Genomic DNA, 16,649 nt, shown 5'->3' with positions numbered 1-16,649 from the left:
AAGGATATTTTTAAGTTTGGGAAATGCACATCTATGCTTTTGTGAGAGTTTAATCCCACCTCTTGTCTGTTTAAATGTGAAGCTGAAAACAGCAGCTGCTTAGCTTAGCTTAGCGTAGCTTAGCTTAGCGTCGCTTAGCTTAGCAAAAAGACAGAATCATGACGTAACAACATCCATGTATCCTAGCTAAGAAACGGTCAGAAACATAAAACCTTGTAAAGGTTTTTTGTACTTTTATTTAACTAACTTAAAATGGGTTTAGATGTTTTTTTTAATCTCTTTCCCAAAATGTCACAATATTAAAAATGTACAAAATTTCAAATGTATAAACAAGAATAGTAGTGTACTGTGCTGTAATCTCCTTGTTGCTAGTGAGCATCTGCCTGCTTTATCATATAGTGTGCTGAGTGCCCGTACTGCATCCATTTGTCTAAAAGCAGAGACTTCATAGTTAGACATGATAGCCTAAAAGAAATCGTGTAGAAAACTCATAACCTCAGACTAATACCAGGGTGAAATGTGAAAATCAAATATGAAACCAGAACATTGTGGATTTCCCAGACAGCGCTCACCCTTTCTGCAGCTGTATTGCCACTTATCTTACATTTGCTTCGTCTTTAATGTGTGAACAACCGCTATCAGGAACACAACAGAAACTTGCTGCACAAGATGTTCTGTTTTCAAGTGTCCATGTGTGTGATAAATTCAGCACCCGTGGTGGCAGGTGAACAGGATGGAAGAAGGCTCTCTGTCTTGTTTTATTCTTTTGGCGTACATTTTCCACTTTGTGACTCACATGCTTTTTTTTTTTTTTATGTGTGTCTGTTAGTGATGAACCTTTGTTGTTTCCAGGGTGACCGAGGACCCAAGGGGGCTTGTGGAAGCGACGGACCCAAAGGAGAAAAGGTGAGATAGTGAGGCAGAGAAATGGGAACCTGTGACTTGAATAAAGAAGGAGTATAGTCATTAATTTAAACGGGTTGGTTTATGATACTGCACTTTTATTGTATTATATATTGACTAAACAAAGCAACGCATGTTAATGTTGGAGTCGGTGGTGTTTAACACTATTCGTCAATAAAATGGTCAGCCTCTCCTATTTTGTGCGTGATCACATACTAAATTTAAAACAAGCTGAGTCCCACTGGCATGAGTCATGTATTGAGTGTTGGGTAAAATGAAACGAATGACTGCGTATGTGTTCAGGGGGATGCTGGTATTCACGGACGGTCAGGCCTACCAGGGAGGAAAGGCGACCAGGTATGACTAATATCTGCAGAAAAATAGGCATCACCTGGTGTATTATATTATGCCTTCGTGCAGCTGGCATCAGGCAAACTCTGTGTTTTTCAGGGGGATGTCGGACCTCCCGGGGCCCCTGGGACCCCTGGAAAAGAGGGATTGATCGGTCCGAAGGTTTGTGCTCTCCAGCTCTATATGTGGTGTACAAACATATGCATGTATGGTGTACAAATGCACAGTGTAACCCGTTTGTTTCTTTGTGAGCGTAGGGAGACCGTGGTTTTGACGGGGTTACGGGATTCAAAGGAAGTCAGGGAGAAAAAGGTGAAAGGGTGAGTTTCTAACTTCAACTTCTGCAGTGGCAAAGTAAAGTAAATTGAATAGTCCATGCTGTACCTTATCTCCACATTCTGCATCATCAGTGCAGCCTCAGTCGTCCTCAAAACTCCAGGAAACATGAAAACCACCGCTAACAATCTCTGTGCTGCAGGGTCCACCTGGTGTCCCTGGCCCTCCAGGTCCCAGAGGAGTGGATGGAGCTCCGGGCTTGTCCGGGTCGCAAGGACCAGCTGGTGCCAAAGGCCCAGAGGGACTCCAGGGACAGAAGGTGACCATACTTACTTTGGCTTGGTGATTGCTTATTCTATACTTTGTTCACGTGTTTCATCTCCAGTGTGGGGGAGGTGGAGACCCTTTTAAAAAGTATAAGAAAGGACGGTGACATTTCAGAAGTCCCTCGTTACCCCAGGAAAAAGGTGCAGCTTCAGTTTTGACCGTGCACAAACGTGAACGGTGATCTAGCAAGAGAAATATTCTCTACAATAGAGGAATTGACAAAACTATCAGTAATGTCGCCGTGTGCACAAAAAAGCAGCAGCAGCAGCAGTCAAGTGACATGGAAAAAAAAGTGTAAGATCTATATAAAAAGAATACAGTCTTTTTATATTTCCACGTTATTGTTGTAGTCCCTCCTTTGTTCTCCTTTCTCTTCCTCACCTGACTCCTTATTTTTATATATATATATATATTTTTTTTATTATTGCTGTGTGTTGCCTCATGGTGATTGACAGTTTGATGGGCCCTCTGTTTGACTGCCTTGTCTGCTTCATCATCAAGTAAATAAAGAAAGCCAGTGACAGGAAGAGCAGGGCCATATCAAGCCTCTCTGATTGATGCACCTTTATTTTTCAGACTGAGACACTCCCTTAATTTCGCCCGTAGCGTTATTTTTCCGAGTACACAGAGACGCGCCAGCGTATTTCTCTTTGGAGCAGCCTGCCGATCTGCTGAGTGGAGTGAGAAGCAATCGATTAAAAATAAGCCAAAGGCTGTAAAATGATGAGATCGTAGATGAGATATGATAGGAGTACTGAATGGGAGGATGAAAATGAAAGCATAAATACAATACATAGCAACTTGTTTGGTGAAAAGATACAAATGTAATGGAGTATAAATAATAGATGGTTTTAAATAGAAAGACTATTAAAGTAAATACCACATGTCCAGAGGTATTATGTTCAGAGGCAGTGGAACAATAAGTGAAAACCTTGCAACATTCAGTATTTAATTCCTGCAGCTATTGTGACAATATGTTGCCTGTGTGTCAGGGAGAGAGAGGTCCGATTGGTCCTGCCATGGTCGGTCCACGTGGCACCCCGGGAATCCCAGGGGAGCGAGGAGTGTCGGTATGTGTCACACATGTCTCCTTTTGGTTCTAGGCCACCATATTTTAATATGAAACTACTTGCTGGTAATTTCACCTGGTCTCAGACTAATGGATTAATGCGCTGCGAGCCTCTCTGTGGGTCGCATGTGTCCTAATACCTGTCCATGTTGCAGGGAGAGATGGGCCCAGATGGAGCCAAGGGAGACAGAGGAGAGCCAGGCATGACGGTCAGTGCTTGATCCTTACCGCAGGGCTCAGTCTGAAGACACCAAACGGCGCACACACATACACACACTCACATGCAGTCAATGCCGGGGTTGTGTTTGTAAGTGTGTGTTTTCTGTTCCCCTATTTACTTTGAATTCAGGAGGATGAGATCAGAGCTTACGTTCGCTCGGAGATGAGTCAGCACTGTGGTGAGTCTTTCATGCAGCTTGAATTGCTAATTTCTAACTGTGTTGTCCCCGAGTTGAACTTCAAATTGTAATCACACCACATAAGTCACAGCCTCAGCGAAACTCTGACAAGCATAATAATTCAAGAGAAGCTGTTGAGGACGACATCGATGCCGTGACTCTTTAAACTGACCTTCTATTATTCTGTCTTTCTGCTTCCTTCCTGTCCATCTGTCTGATCCCCAGCGTGTGGAGGTGAGTGAGCCATTCAACTGCAGCGGGAAAGAAAAAAAACGTAGACAGAAGGGCTGAGAGTCGGCATGAGTCACAGCAGTATACTATGCCACATATGCTGCTGCAGAGTCTGTAGTGATGTGTAATTGTACAAGCTGAGGTGCATTTTTCTCTTGTGTGTCTCTCAACTCAAAATCTAGTCTAGATTATTAACAGGTGTTTAGTCCTACCTTAATTTTTCAGTCCCAATTAAAATAAAAATAAAAAACTTAAGTGTCAACAACTGCAATTCCGCAATTGTCCACTAGAGGCTGGATCCAAAACGCTAATGCGTGGTTTATGCTTCTGCATCAATTTGACGGTGTAGCTACAGCGACAGCCCAGACCCGACGCAGTCCCTAACGCCCTAGCCTGACGTGCACCTCCCCAGAAATGTGACTGCGCTTAGCGGCGACATAGACCCCAAGAGCTGTGATTGGTCCGCTTGGTAGCAGCGCATTTCCGCTTTAGTGTTTCCGGCTGCTTCTCAATTTCTGCAATTTTTGGATGGGTTGTTTTAGATCAATAAAGATGGAACACATGGAGGAAAGGTTAACTGAGGAGGTTCAGAGATACAAGCACTTCGGCGTAAGTTTCAGTCGCCATTTTTGAAAGTGAAGCAGGAAGTAGAAACAAAAATTAACCCGACTGGCAAAAAAGACACAGCGCCGACTAGCGTTTGGTTGGTGTTTTTACAGAGCGGCAACATTAATAGATTTTGCCATCTATGTACCGCAGAGGCATAAATCACGCTTAAGTCTGTCCCCGTAGACCTCCATGTTAAAATGTTCAACATTACAACCTAGCATAAATTAAAAAAAAAAAAGGCTGTTTTTGGCGTCTATAGCTGATATTCCCATTTATGACAGCTGAATTATAGGGGGGTACAGTTCCACCCACGCTCCACCTCTTTGCCCATTTTTAAATTTAAAGAGTTAATTTAAGGCAGGTGCAGCCAAGCTGACTGATGGTGAAAACTGCCCTTCCGGGTGACGTCACTGCAGGTTCCTCCATGTTTATATACCGTCATGGATCCCATGCAACAATATGGAATATGTAAAAGTAAATTAATCAAATGAAAATTGATGGAAACCCTGAAAATAATTAACTCTCCCACAGTTTGAACTGATGTGTTTGTTGTCTGAGCTGTTAATCAATGCAAGGCCACATCAGTGTTATGAAGCAGCAGTCGCAGCATCGTGAGGCAGGCTGGTAATAAATATGCAGCATTACAGACACACAAACACTAAATGTTTGATTTATTATTACCTAAGACATAGTTACATGTTTTGCAGTAGATAGCTCAATAATATTTTTATTCTTCAGTCTTTAGGAGTCTTTGAGTCCACATGCCTACAATATAATGACTGATTCCAGTTTCTGGAAGTTTGTCCCGTACTGAGCAGTCTTGCAAAAACCTGGTGAATCCTTGTAGCTGGTGTCTGTGCTGGAATGGTGGAATGATTATGGTGTTTTGCTTCGGGGCTGTTTTTGGTTCATGTGTCTAAATGTTTTACTACTAGAATATTCTTTCCTCCCTTTCGTTTAACACTTACCTGGTCCCCCTTCCTCTTTGAATCCTGTCTCTCGGTGCCCCTGTTTGCTCGCTGTCCTATCTGGCTCTCCCAGGTTCAGGCCCAGACATTCGGTCCGAGCCCGCGGTCAGGGCTCGGCTTGCGACAGAGCAACAACTGGTGCAGAAGGGTCAGGAGGGTGAGTGTTGCCTTAAGTCGCCCACCGTGTCTCGGTCTGTCTGTCTGTGTGTCCGTCCCTTACAATCAGGTTTAGCTGGTACATTTGGAGACCTCTGAGCACTGGGTGGTTTTCTCATCAAGAAAACAGAGAACTCCATTTGTGTCCCACTGACAAATCATACATTTGTCTGATTACATCCACACAAATACAGTGGTAGGATATTGACTTTGTTTAATGTTTTTCTCTATGCTTTTATTTGGAGTGACAAGAGTCAAGACTCTTTCGTCTATTTGAAGATTGGTATTTCTCATACTCAAGTGAGGGGTCTTTGGCCTCTTTGATGCCGCTCATTTTTCAGGCCGGGAGCTGCGCGTGGTGATGAACACCAATGACCCGGACTACGAGCACATCTACTCCATCGAAGCTTACGACGACCCCTTGGATGAGCTGCTCTACTTCCCTACTCCCTCTGCCAACCAGAGTGACGGTACTTTGTGTTTCATACTGTTCAGTTTTCTGTGTTTTTCTTTCAGAGACACTCCACATACAAATGTTGTCACCCAAAGTGGCTTCAGATTAAGTTGTGTACGTGCCTTGAGCCTCTGTGCTCGATCAGTTCGACTGGGGAAATTGGTGGTTCTTTAAAATGTGTGATTGCAGTGTTGGCTGAAGACATCCTGAAATAGTAATAAAAAACACTGTGATTTTGCCGCTGTCAAGAAGTGAAAGGACCGCAAATTCATCCTCACTGGTTGATGACTCCATTTTTGTCTCATATTGCCAATTTTTGCAATGGCGAGAATGGAAAAAAAATGCTTGGAGCTGGTTTTTGTATATATAGATATTTATTAAGATACGCTAAAAAGTATAACTTGCCTTGCCTAAAATTTTCATTGCAGTGCAGGTGTGGAGGAAAGTGCTGCTATGAAAACACCCACAATGGGGGGAAAAATACAACAGAAAACCCAGTTGTCAAAATACTGGGATTTCCATTGTTGCATACACCAGTCAGGCATAACATTAAAACCGCCTTCTTAATATAGTGTAGGTCTGTCTTGTTGCCTCCAAAACAGTTCCATTAGAGAATGGACATGGGCCTTCTGAGGATGTCCTGTGGTGCCTGGGAACAGAACGTTGTTAGTGCGGGGATCTTTGAGACCTATGGGTTGAGGGGAGGGGCCTCTGTGGATCACAGATACTTGATCAGTTTGGGATCTAGTGAATTTGGAGGCCAGGTCACCTTGTGCTGTTCTTCATGTTTTTTTTTTAGTTGTTCCTAAACTGTTTTTGTGTGTGTGCCTGTGCCTGTGTCAGGCTGCATCCTGCTGGGGATGGCTGCGGCCATCAAGGAGTGTCATTGCTGTGGGGTGGGGGTGTCTGGTCTGGTCTAGGTGGGTGCTACGTGTCTAAGTAACATCCACAAGAATGAATGCCAGGTCCAAACATTTCCCCGCAGAACACTGTATTGGCACAAGTTGGTCAATGTTATTTACTTCTCCTGTCGGTGGTCATAATGTTGTGTCTATTTTGTGCGATAAACTAAACATAATTTGTCATATTAGTCTTGGCAGGTGAACATTAGATATGTCCCATAATCTAGTTTGTGCTGGTTAAAGGCCTCTGCTCATGTGTCGTCATTTACTTTGCGCTCTTTTCATGTTAATGAGACTGCGCTGGAGTATTTCTCTCACAGCTTGCTACAAGCACACACCACCCCGAGTCTGTGACCTTTCATGTGGATAGAGTAGATTGCCAGTCTTTATTCCCTGCTATCATGTTAATGTATTTCTCCCCTATTTTGTGTTCCCTTCCTCTGTGTGTCCATTCACGTGTGTCTGTGCGTTTGTGCATGGATGGTTTTGGATTTCTGTGTGTGTGTGTGTGTGTGTGTGTGTCGACAGGTGAGCTCGAGCAAAAGGAATCTGAGAAAACAGTCAGTGTTAAACCAAGCAAATCAGCAGGTGCTGACGTTCAGAAAACAGCAACAGCTGATCGTCAGAAAGTAAAAGTTACAACCCTGAGAGCAGTCATGCCCAGAAAAGTCAGACCCAAGAGGAGAGTCACAGGGGAAGGTAATCAGCTCATGTGCTGTTATCCTGTTTTGGGATTTATTCAGGGTTAATGCTACCCTCCTGCCCATCTGGTGTCTGGATCTTCGTATGTCTCAGACTGCACTGGTAGCTCGGCTGTTGACTTGTTTCTTAGAGGTGTTATGCAAATGTAGTTAAATTAGAAAGAGTGCATGCATGCATGCATTCAGTGAAAAAAGACAAAAACTAAGAATAATAGTGCAAATGACTTACCTTGGATAAAATGTAAAAGCACTGAAATAAACAGGTGTGTTTGATCTCATTTATCATGAGAGCATGTTTGGGTGTCCTGTAGCTCCTTACAGCTGCTCTGCTTCTGCTCCTTTTTGCCTGGCCTGCCCTTTTCTCATTTTGCTTCCATCTATTTATGCGCACGTTACACATGTTTGTATGTTTGCTGCAGCGCCGACAGATCTGTGCCTCCTGCCCATGGAGGAGGGGAGCTGTGGACGATACACAATGCGCTGGTACTTTAACAGTCAGGTTCAGGCCTGCAGGCCCTTCATCTACAGTGGTTGTGAAGGAAACGACAACCGCTTCCTCCACCTGGAAGAGTGTGAGGAGGTCTGCCTTGGGAAGGCCGAAGGTACAGAGAGACAGACACACACATGCTATTTTAAGTCAGTTAATGAATATGAATGCGAACTAACAAATGATATGTTGTGCAGGTACTCCTCCCCTGATGACAGTACGATGATTGTGGCCAACTCCTCCTTTGCCACAGGAATGTTAGACTTTATTTTGCTTTTTTAGAAAATTATGTTCTCAAATGTCAGTGGTTTTGTTTGTTTTTGTTTATTTATTGTTTAAACCCAACCAAACTGTATCATGCTTTAAAGGGGAGTTGCCAGAATGCCTCATTCACAAAACAGTGTTTCTTAGAATTAAAAATAACTTTTCTTTTTATGGATTATTAATAATTATTTAAAAAAAAAAATAAGTACCGTTGTAAAGGATTTAGAGAATTCTATTAACAGAAACGCCATCCATCATCTGTCTATTACCACTTATCCTGTAGAGGGTCGCGGATGGCTGGAGCCTATCCCAGCTGTCTTTGGGTGGGAGGCAGAGTACACTGTGGACGACCAATTTAGAGCCACCAATTAACCTAATATGCATGTCTTTGGACTGTGGGAGGAAGCTGGAGCACCAAGAGAAAACCCACACAGGAACAGGGAGAACATGCAAGCTCACCACAGAAAGTTAAAACGACTAAATTAAACTGGATTTGTGGCCATTTATTTGCTAATGTTACATTAGCATGCACATCTAGCTAACACATTAGCAATAAAGCCTTACATCATTATAGAAGTAGCTACAGGCGCCTGGCAGACACCATAGGTTCACCCATACCTTTGGAGAGGGAGACATATTCAGTTGGTTGCAATCTGCAACCTCACCACTAGATGCCTCTATATTCTACGGGCTGGTCCTTTAAATAGTTTCACACTGAAGAGGAGTGTCTTTACTTTCTATTCCAGACTTCATCCTGATTTTCTCAGTTTGACCAAAGTATTGAGGTACTTTAGTATATTCAGTTGAGATCAGATGACACAGTGGTAATAACACCAATGTCTGCATGTGAGTCTGCAAACATTAGACAACAAAATATTCTTTAACTAAATACCAGTTTGTTAAAGCTCATTAGATTTGACTGTGACTTGATGGTCATTGGCATTATAGTTTGCAGTGATGGTTAAATGTTTTAACAAATTAATTAGTTTAGTGCTTACAATATAATGAAAAAAATATCTTGTCCATTTAATTCAGTCCTGTTTATACTGTGTCAGTAACAATCCACATTGCCTCAAGATGCATCACAGAACCCAGAATCTGAGACGCTCAGAAGAAACACTACGGCAATGGTGGCAAGAAAAACCTCCCATTGAACAGGAGTGACCCAGTCACACCCCTCCCAAACACAGAAAACAAGCGAGGGGCTAACAAAATATGGTTGAGAAATAAAGAGAAAATAAATGCACTGCACTGCACTTCACTGCTATTCTTTCAATAATATGGCAAAAGAATTACATACAGCAAAGAGACAAAGGTCTAAATAAAAAAAAAAACTAAACGTATGAGCATAAGTTGTCTTTACATAGGACACCAGAACACACTCAGAAATGCCAAATGATTTAACAGGACATTTTCTTAATTTTCATGCAAACTACGGTCTTTATGAACTGGTATTTACTGTAACAATGTTGTGTAATAAGATCTATCTACAGACTTTTTAATTGTTCCAACTAATTAAGTAGAAACATGGAGAGAGTTGTGTGGACTTGTGTGTATTTTTCCAACATTGAAATGTTTTCTCCTATTAATAATCTTGTGGTAATGTTACCCAACATCAAAACAAAACCTACGAACGAAATCATCCAAATTGGTTTAAGTACGGTAGTATTTATTTTAATGAGTCTACAAGGATTACATTGTGCGATTTGGCTGATTTTGTACTGCAGTGCATCCGGAGTTCAGGACTGACTTCTCAGTGTTTTTATCTAACATGGTTTGGTGTTATCGTCTTTTCAAACGTGGTTAGAAATAACTTATTTAATCTAGAGAGATCCAGGCCCCCATCCAAACCGGGAAACTGATGTAAACGTTTCATAGATTTCCCAATGACTAGCGGGACTTGTACCTCCAGAACCAGAACAGTAATTTCTCCTCATGCTCCTCTACACAAAAATAACTATGCAAGCACAAATATACTGGGTTATTTTAATGGATATAGTTTTATCATTTGTATTAAATATGAAGAATCAAGAACAATATTTTGTACATAATATTTGTATTACTTTGGTGGAAGTTGTGTTTGACTGCATGTTTACCTGCCAGAGAAAAGGTGCTATTGTTAAAGGTATTTTTATACTGTGTTTTAGGTGAAAGCGTGTAAGTGTTTTTCTGGTACAAACCTTTTATTTCTGTATTATTATGGAACATTTTAATAAGCATTTATAATAAACCTAATGTTGGAGTAAAAACAAAGTTAGTGGATTATTTCATTTTATCTCTTTTTGTGTAACCACATCTCCATTGCGTATGTTAGCAGGTTAGCTTACGTGGCACTCTAGACATGCAGCTTTTGAACCATTGACCTCCTTTTGATTTAAATAATGTAAACATTTTCTTTCTTGGTATGATCTGTGTCTGTGCATGCAAGGAGAGAGTGTTTTCAATCATAGAAATGTACCGCATAGTGTTTCAGTAGGGAAGATGGGAAGATGTGTGTGCATGTTACTGATTAGATGTTCTAATTTCATCAGCAGATTTTATTAATGAGAGGATTTTCTGCTTGTTGGCCACGACTCCTCCTCCCTTGGTTTTTCCATGCTCTCTGCCCCCGGTTGATTTCCCCTGCTTGGAGACACACTGACTCCGTATCATCTTCATGACACTTCTTCAGCTGGCCTCACACAACTTCCATCGACTCCTCTTCCCCTGCCTGATTTAATTTCAAAAGTTATCTCAGTCAGCTCCTCCACATTCTGTATAGACTCACATGCTGGCAGAGGCTGTGTGACATATTTAACTAATTAAGCGTACTCCGGCAAGGCCATGATTGTGACATGCTGACGGTGGTTGTAAAGCTGAATTGGTGGAAAAAGGCTTCAAATTGCTCAGGAAATGGACAAAGATAAGCCACTCTGTACACTGTCACAGCGAATTGTCACCATCTCAGCTACTGAATTTCTATGTGAGGAGTAATATGGCATTTAGTTTGAAGGCTGGTATTATTTAGTATTCAGTTTTCAGTACTGAATTTGGTTGAATAATGGTGTAAGTGCTACTTTGCAATTGTAATTGTAACCTTTCCAATTAGCATCTCAAAGCTCGAAAGTTTTTAGACTTTTTAGAGAAAATGCACATTTACGCGAATACAATGTGCAAAATGGATATGTGCCCAAACATTACACATGTATGGTCGGGCAGTTAATATTCTGGGAGGGCTTTCCACAAGATTTCAGAGCCTGTTACTGAAAACAAATACTAATATTTGGCCGTGTTTCCAGACTTGCAGTTGCTGTCTCCACTCTTTGCATGCCAGTCAAGGAGAAATAATTAATTCAACTATAATTGACAGGCGACTGATTTTCTCTGAAATGTAGGGGAGCGTGATATTAAGGAGCTTAAAACAAAATAAAATGGAAATTCACAATATATACCTAAAAACTGAACAACCTCTGGTAGTAGATTTCCCCTATTGGGAATTGAGTGTAGCCCAAACAATTGAAATACACCAGAAGTACACATATACATGACCAGCCCCAAAAAATGTGCTGTATTGAATAAAATATATATATATATATATATGCCCTCTCTCGGTGAGTTTACTGAAGCTTCATCTTCTAGACTTATGTAATGAGCTGTTACGACTGACCCACAATATAGTGTTAGATTTTTTTTGGAAAACTTCTAACGAAACATGGAAATTCAACACTGTATACAGATATCAATCATATATTACGTCACATGTGCATTTATCATAAATATAATGCTCAATTTCTCGTCTCTGGTTAATGTATCCATGTGTGTGCTCTTGTACAGCCATTGTTCCGAGGACCGCAGTCTTTAGTTTCATATCATCGGAGTGAGGACATTTGTGACACTTCTTTACCATGCTGTTTGAGAGTTAAGACTCTTTTAGGGTAAAGATTACAATTAAGTTATGGTTAGGGCTAGGTTTAGGATTAGGCACCCACGTGAGATGGTGAGGGCTAGAAAGATGGCTCACAAAGATGGCTATACAAACGTGTGTATATATGCGATTTTGTACAGCTATCTTTCTGAGGACCAGTTTTTAGTTTTACACCATCGACGTGAGGACATTTGTGCAAAGTTAGGACATTTTGGCCGGTCCTCACTTCTTTACAAGGCTGTTTGAGGGTTAAGACTCGGTTTTAGATTAAAGGTTACAATTCAGATTAAAGGTTACAATTAGGTCATGGTTAGGCTTAGGGTTAGGTTTAGGCACATCAGATGGTTAGGGCTTGGGTAAGAGGCTTGGGAAATCATTATGTCAATAAATGTCCTCACAAAGATAGCTGTGTGTATGTGTGTGTGTGTGACTGCTCGCTGCCACACTTATTTCATCATGATTTGTGTGTTACAGATATATTTCACATATCCTAAAAATAGCAGTCATCGTTGATTTCCGCAGCTGTAACCAGTCAGATTTCCGCAAGGCGCCTTGAGAGCATTGTCACAAGTCTTTCAAAGGACAGTAGCTGTGAGTGAGTGAGAGTGTGTGTGTGTGTGTGTGTGTGTGTGTGTGTGAGAAGGGGCGTCCATGTAGATTGACGGCAAAATTGTGGTCCTGAAACAAGGAGAGCTTTAATAACTATAACTAATTTGATATTCTCTCCTCTACCTTTGGGGGTCCCATGGGCTCTCTTTTCTGAGCACAAACAGACATACGCACTCTGATTCTGTGTCTCAAGGTTGTCCTTCACAGATTTATGCTAATGTGTGTGTGAATGTTGGATGAACTACAATTTAATATGAACTAAGTGCCCGCCTCACTGCACTTTCGTGCCAAGCTATGTTGAAGCTATTGTAATTCCCACAATAACACCAGTACTGCCGGCACGCAAGCTTAACATGTGATGGGGAAATTATTGAGCCTCTGAATACAAAACAGGAGGCAGTCTGAGTGTGTTTAAATTCTTTGCATACGCAGAGAAGGAACGGTTGGTTACATGCAAATTGAGTACAATAAGGATTAGTTTTTGTTTGATCTGTGACCTTTTCAAGGGTATTTCTGAGCCACCATGATCCTTCTGCTGGTTTGTAGAGGGTCTTGTAGAGGACAATCATGCTCATGCTGTGAGTTCAGTGGTGGCTCCCTCTGTCTGTGTGAGTCTGAACTGCTCTCTATTGCCTTTCTTGGACAAGGAGTATGCAGAAACACGTTTAGGAGTTGTTCATTTTTTCCTCTTCAGTGACCTTGACTGTTTAAAGCCCCAGGGTCTCGGGTTGGCAGAGAGCTGGTTTGGTAGAATCTCGCCAAGCAAGAGGACCAAGCCAAAGTCTTTCTCTCTCTCTCTCTCTCTCTCCCTCTCTCTCCCTCTCTCTCCGTCACTCCTCTCACTCTCACTCTTGCTCTTTTTTTTCTGCCACCCACTTCCCTCCACAAGTACAAAGGCTGTTGCTATAGCAATGAAACATGCTAGAAATGTGCTCGGTCTCACTTTTACCCTCTCAACCGTATTAGCATATGATCTATATCTCTTCTATCGTTATTTCTGTCTCATGTGCTTGCACATATTGCTCATCAGGTTAAACACGGGAGCCGTGTGTGGGATCCTGGTTAGGTCCATGCATATACTATTGCTCATAGAACGCACGTTAGTGACTGTCGGGAGGAAAATGAAAGAAAAAAAAAAAACGTGCTCTGTGGGATTACAGTAAAGCTTATGTGTGCTGTATGCTCTGGGTTCCCTAGAAGCTCTGACCTCATGTTTTATCTCCTGGAGTTTGTGAGTGTGCAGTGGGAATCAGAAGTTCCTTCTGTCCTGTAAGTCTTTCACTTGAGTACTCACAGTTCTGCCACGCTAAGCATTTATTCATTGTATTGATCAGAGCATTTCAGGTTGACCCCTCTGTGCGCTTGGCTGTACTGAAAACTTTCTTCTAAAGTTTAGAAAGAAGTATTGCACACGGATGTCTCGCATTAGCAAAGGTGTGCTCCATGATGTGTTTAAAAAGAAAATGAAATACCTTTTAAAATGGAAATGGAATGTCATTCAGGGATAAACAGTTTCAGCTGCGAACACTGAGCCAAACCTCCTCCTCCCTCCTAGCAGTCTATCTCGCTCCCCGCTCCTTTCTCCCTTTTGTCTCCTCTCCTGTCCATCTCCTCTAACAAACACAGAGAGCAGCGAAGGTGTTGTTTACTTTGTTTAATTTTTCCCCCAGCAGATGAGTCACCTATTAGCATATTCTCTTCATTACGGCAGTGATGAGCAAGGGCCACAATGCCTCAGCATTATTAAACGACTCTCGAGGGATACCTCAGGCGTTCAGGCCTTATATTAGCATATGTCATTTCTCATCTCTCTCCTCTGTCATTCAGAAGCCCATATATCTGTTCCAGTTTATGTTCAAACTACTGACGGTCTGAGTTTTTTTCTTCATCTTTTCTAAGCTCTCCCTATCCATTACTCCCTCCCATACTCGCCTTCCTCCTTCAATCTTTCTCCCCACCAGTGATCCACTTCCCTCTCTTGACTCCAAGCAAATCCGTAATCTGTAATTTTGCAGCTGACTAGGAAGCAAGGAGTGGTGGAAATTGTTAGTTATTGGAACCGTTTGGGGAGATGGCAATAAGATAGGACCCTGTAAGGCACTTCCTGTTTATTGGAACTGCTGCGACACCTAGACTGATTCCTCATAGTGTGACGCAGTAGTGCAACTGACAGAGCAGTAAATGACAGATACCAAGTATCTGTGTGGTACATTAACGACTGTAGCCCGACTTGGTCCAGTGGTAATAAAACTCACAACAACATTGTACTTATATTGATCTTCTAAACTTCTCTCAAGAAACTGAGTGGAATGATTACTATGACGAATTACGTTTGTGCTCAAAATGTTGACCATGTCAACCGTGAAAGGGCATTAAAGTAAAAGAACTGTTCCTCAAGGGGGGAAAAAAATCTTTAAGCGCAGTTTGAGGAAAAAGTTATGTTTAAATAAAAGTACTTGCCTAAAACTGTACTAGGATAAAAGTGAAGAAGCATTACAATAAAACCCTGCTTAACTAACTGTGCAAGGTCATTAGACTACAACTTTAGAGAAAAAAATTAATCGTATTAAAGTGCCCACGTGTACTAGTGGTTTGTGAGGGTAATGTCACTGGTTTGAATCCCCTCTATGTCTGCTCCCAGGGTCCATAGCATGGCTGTCCACTGCTCCAAGTGTATTCTTCTTAATACACCAATCAGGCATAGCATTATGAACACCTTCCTAAAATTGTGTAGGTCTTCCTTGTGCCTCCAAAACAGTTGTGACTTATCAGAGAATGGACATGGGCCTTCTGAGTAGTGTCTGGCAGTGGGGGTCTTTGAGTCCTATGGATTGAGGGGAGGGACCACTGTGGATCATCCCACAGATATTTGATCAGTTTGGGATCTAGTGTATTTGGAGGTCAGTTCAATGCCTTGCACTATGTTTTTTTAGTTGTTCCTGAAGCGTTTTTGTGTGTGTGCCTGTGTCAGGCTGCATCCTGCTGGGGATGGCTGCTGCCATCAAGGAGTGTCATTGCTATGGGGTGGGGGTGCCTGGTCTGGTCTTGGTGGGTGCTTATCACAGTTTGAATGCAAACAGAATGATGTGCTATGCAAAGAAGAGACTGTTGACATTTTCCTCTGCACAGTGAATTATAACAATCAGTATGTTAATGGTTGCGCTCACCTGAGTCCTCTCAACTTCTTTGCTCATTTTCAGTGTAAAATAAAACTAGTCCATTCAGCATCTCTGTCTCACCGCGCTCTCAATGATACTTCGCTGAGAGAAAGCTTTACGGTCTCATGCTCACTGATTACTGAAGGTAAATGCAGACGTCTGAGGGGACACAGTGAGCTTTTTTTGTGCTCAGCATTTAGCCACACCTGCAGCACCTGTGAGAATGGAAGAATGTTTGATTTGGGATGTGTTCTTGTGCATTAAATCACTGATTAATTACTGAACTCTGTCTGAATTAAAGCGATATTTATATAAAAATGAAATTACTCGCTCACTGTTTGGCCTCTCTATCCTTTTTAGGAAGACACAAGAGTACTGATGACTGCAACCAAACACTGTTCCAGAGTTCGTATTAAATCGTGATCCTGTTCTTGAGTTCTGTAACCCTTCTCTCTCCCACTTTGAGTCTCTCAGACATCGGTACAATCTGTTGACTTCTGACCCCTTTTAGCCACGAGCCTGAGCTGCTAAACGCCCTTGCCAGCGAGATCCTGCTCCAACTCACAGCTGCGGCTCCAATTTCATTTTTGATATGTGATAGTTTATAACAAGTTTTTAATCCTAATCCTACCGTACGTCTATATCCTGATGGCTTTGAAGTACTATAATCTTCAATACGGCCGCGCATTCCTTTAATTACTTGAATGGTCCTGTTGCAGCGGACCCATGGGATCATTACCTGAATGACTTTTCTGCTTCTTAACCGACCTCTTGCAACCACTACGGCCTCCCTAAGTAATTGCCTATTGATTCATTAAATCTTCTCTAAAGTAATGCTTCCAGTGACGACACAACTGACGATGTGGAGAAATTGTCATATAG

The 16,649-nt window shown here is 41.9% G+C and overlaps 2 protein-coding genes across 4 annotated transcripts in view; both read left to right on the top strand.

The window, feature by feature from the left end:
• The window catches only part of col7a1 (collagen, type VII, alpha 1), a 57,066-nt gene extending 53,419 nt beyond the window's left edge, over nucleotides 1–3,647 (top strand). Inside the window, exons 106-114 of one of the 2 annotated variants that reach the window (XM_084543731.1) lie at nucleotides 853–906; nucleotides 1,207–1,260; nucleotides 1,354–1,416; nucleotides 1,512–1,574; nucleotides 1,733–1,849; nucleotides 2,850–2,927; nucleotides 3,082–3,135; nucleotides 3,276–3,324; nucleotides 3,550–3,647. In XM_084543731.1, the coding sequence (XP_084399857.1) occupies nucleotides 853–906; nucleotides 1,207–1,260; nucleotides 1,354–1,416; nucleotides 1,512–1,574; nucleotides 1,733–1,849; nucleotides 2,850–2,927; nucleotides 3,082–3,135; nucleotides 3,276–3,324; nucleotides 3,550–3,566 (549 nt within the window). In that variant the 3' untranslated portion in view covers nucleotides 3,567–3,647. Of the gene's footprint in view, nucleotides 1–852; nucleotides 907–1,206; nucleotides 1,261–1,353; nucleotides 1,417–1,511; nucleotides 1,575–1,732; nucleotides 1,850–2,849; nucleotides 2,928–3,081; nucleotides 3,136–3,275; nucleotides 3,502–3,549 lie in introns of those variants that run through there. The other variant, XM_084543730.1, reaches the window with a different exon arrangement.
• Nucleotides 3,648–5,154: 1,507 nt separating this feature from the next.
• Nucleotides 5,155–11,371, top strand: LOC311487455 (kunitz-type serine protease inhibitor 2-like). Of its 2 annotated transcripts, XM_084543734.1 has the most exons (5): nucleotides 5,155–5,289; nucleotides 5,630–5,758; nucleotides 7,173–7,343; nucleotides 7,765–7,947; nucleotides 8,030–11,370. In XM_084543734.1, the coding sequence occupies exons 2-5, from the start codon at nucleotides 5,650–5,652 to the stop codon at nucleotides 8,056–8,058; spliced, it is 492 nt and encodes a 163-aa protein (XP_084399860.1). In that variant the 5' UTR covers nucleotides 5,155–5,289; nucleotides 5,630–5,649; the 3' UTR covers nucleotides 8,059–11,370. The 2 variants fall into 2 exon arrangements, with proteins under 2 accessions (XP_084399860.1, XP_084399861.1); XM_084543735.1 differs by lacking the exon at nucleotides 7,173–7,343 and having other exon boundaries at nucleotides 8,030–11,371.
• Nucleotides 11,372–16,649: the final 5,278 nt, after the last annotated feature.

Source organism: Chelon labrosus, assembly GCF_963514085.1.
Source record: "Chelon labrosus genome assembly, chromosome: 4".
Classification (NCBI taxonomy): Eukaryota; Metazoa; Chordata; class Actinopteri; order Mugiliformes; family Mugilidae; genus Chelon; species Chelon labrosus.
Note: the sequence above shows the minus strand (reverse complement) of the source record. Positions and strands in the feature narration are given on the sequence as shown.

Excerpts from the sequence above, each read along its gene's own strand:
- LOC311487455 (XM_084543734.1), top strand. The coding sequence starts at position 5,650 with ATGAACACCAATGACCCGGACTACGAGCACATCTACTCCATCGAAGCT. Across the intron at positions 5,759-7,172 it reads CTCTGCCAACCAGAGTGACG|GTGAGCTCGAGCAAAAGGAA; the intron begins GTACTTTGTGTT and ends GTGTGTCGACAG. Across the intron at positions 7,344-7,764 it reads GAGGAGAGTCACAGGGGAAG|CGCCGACAGATCTGTGCCTC; the intron begins GTAATCAGCTCA and ends TGTTTGCTGCAG.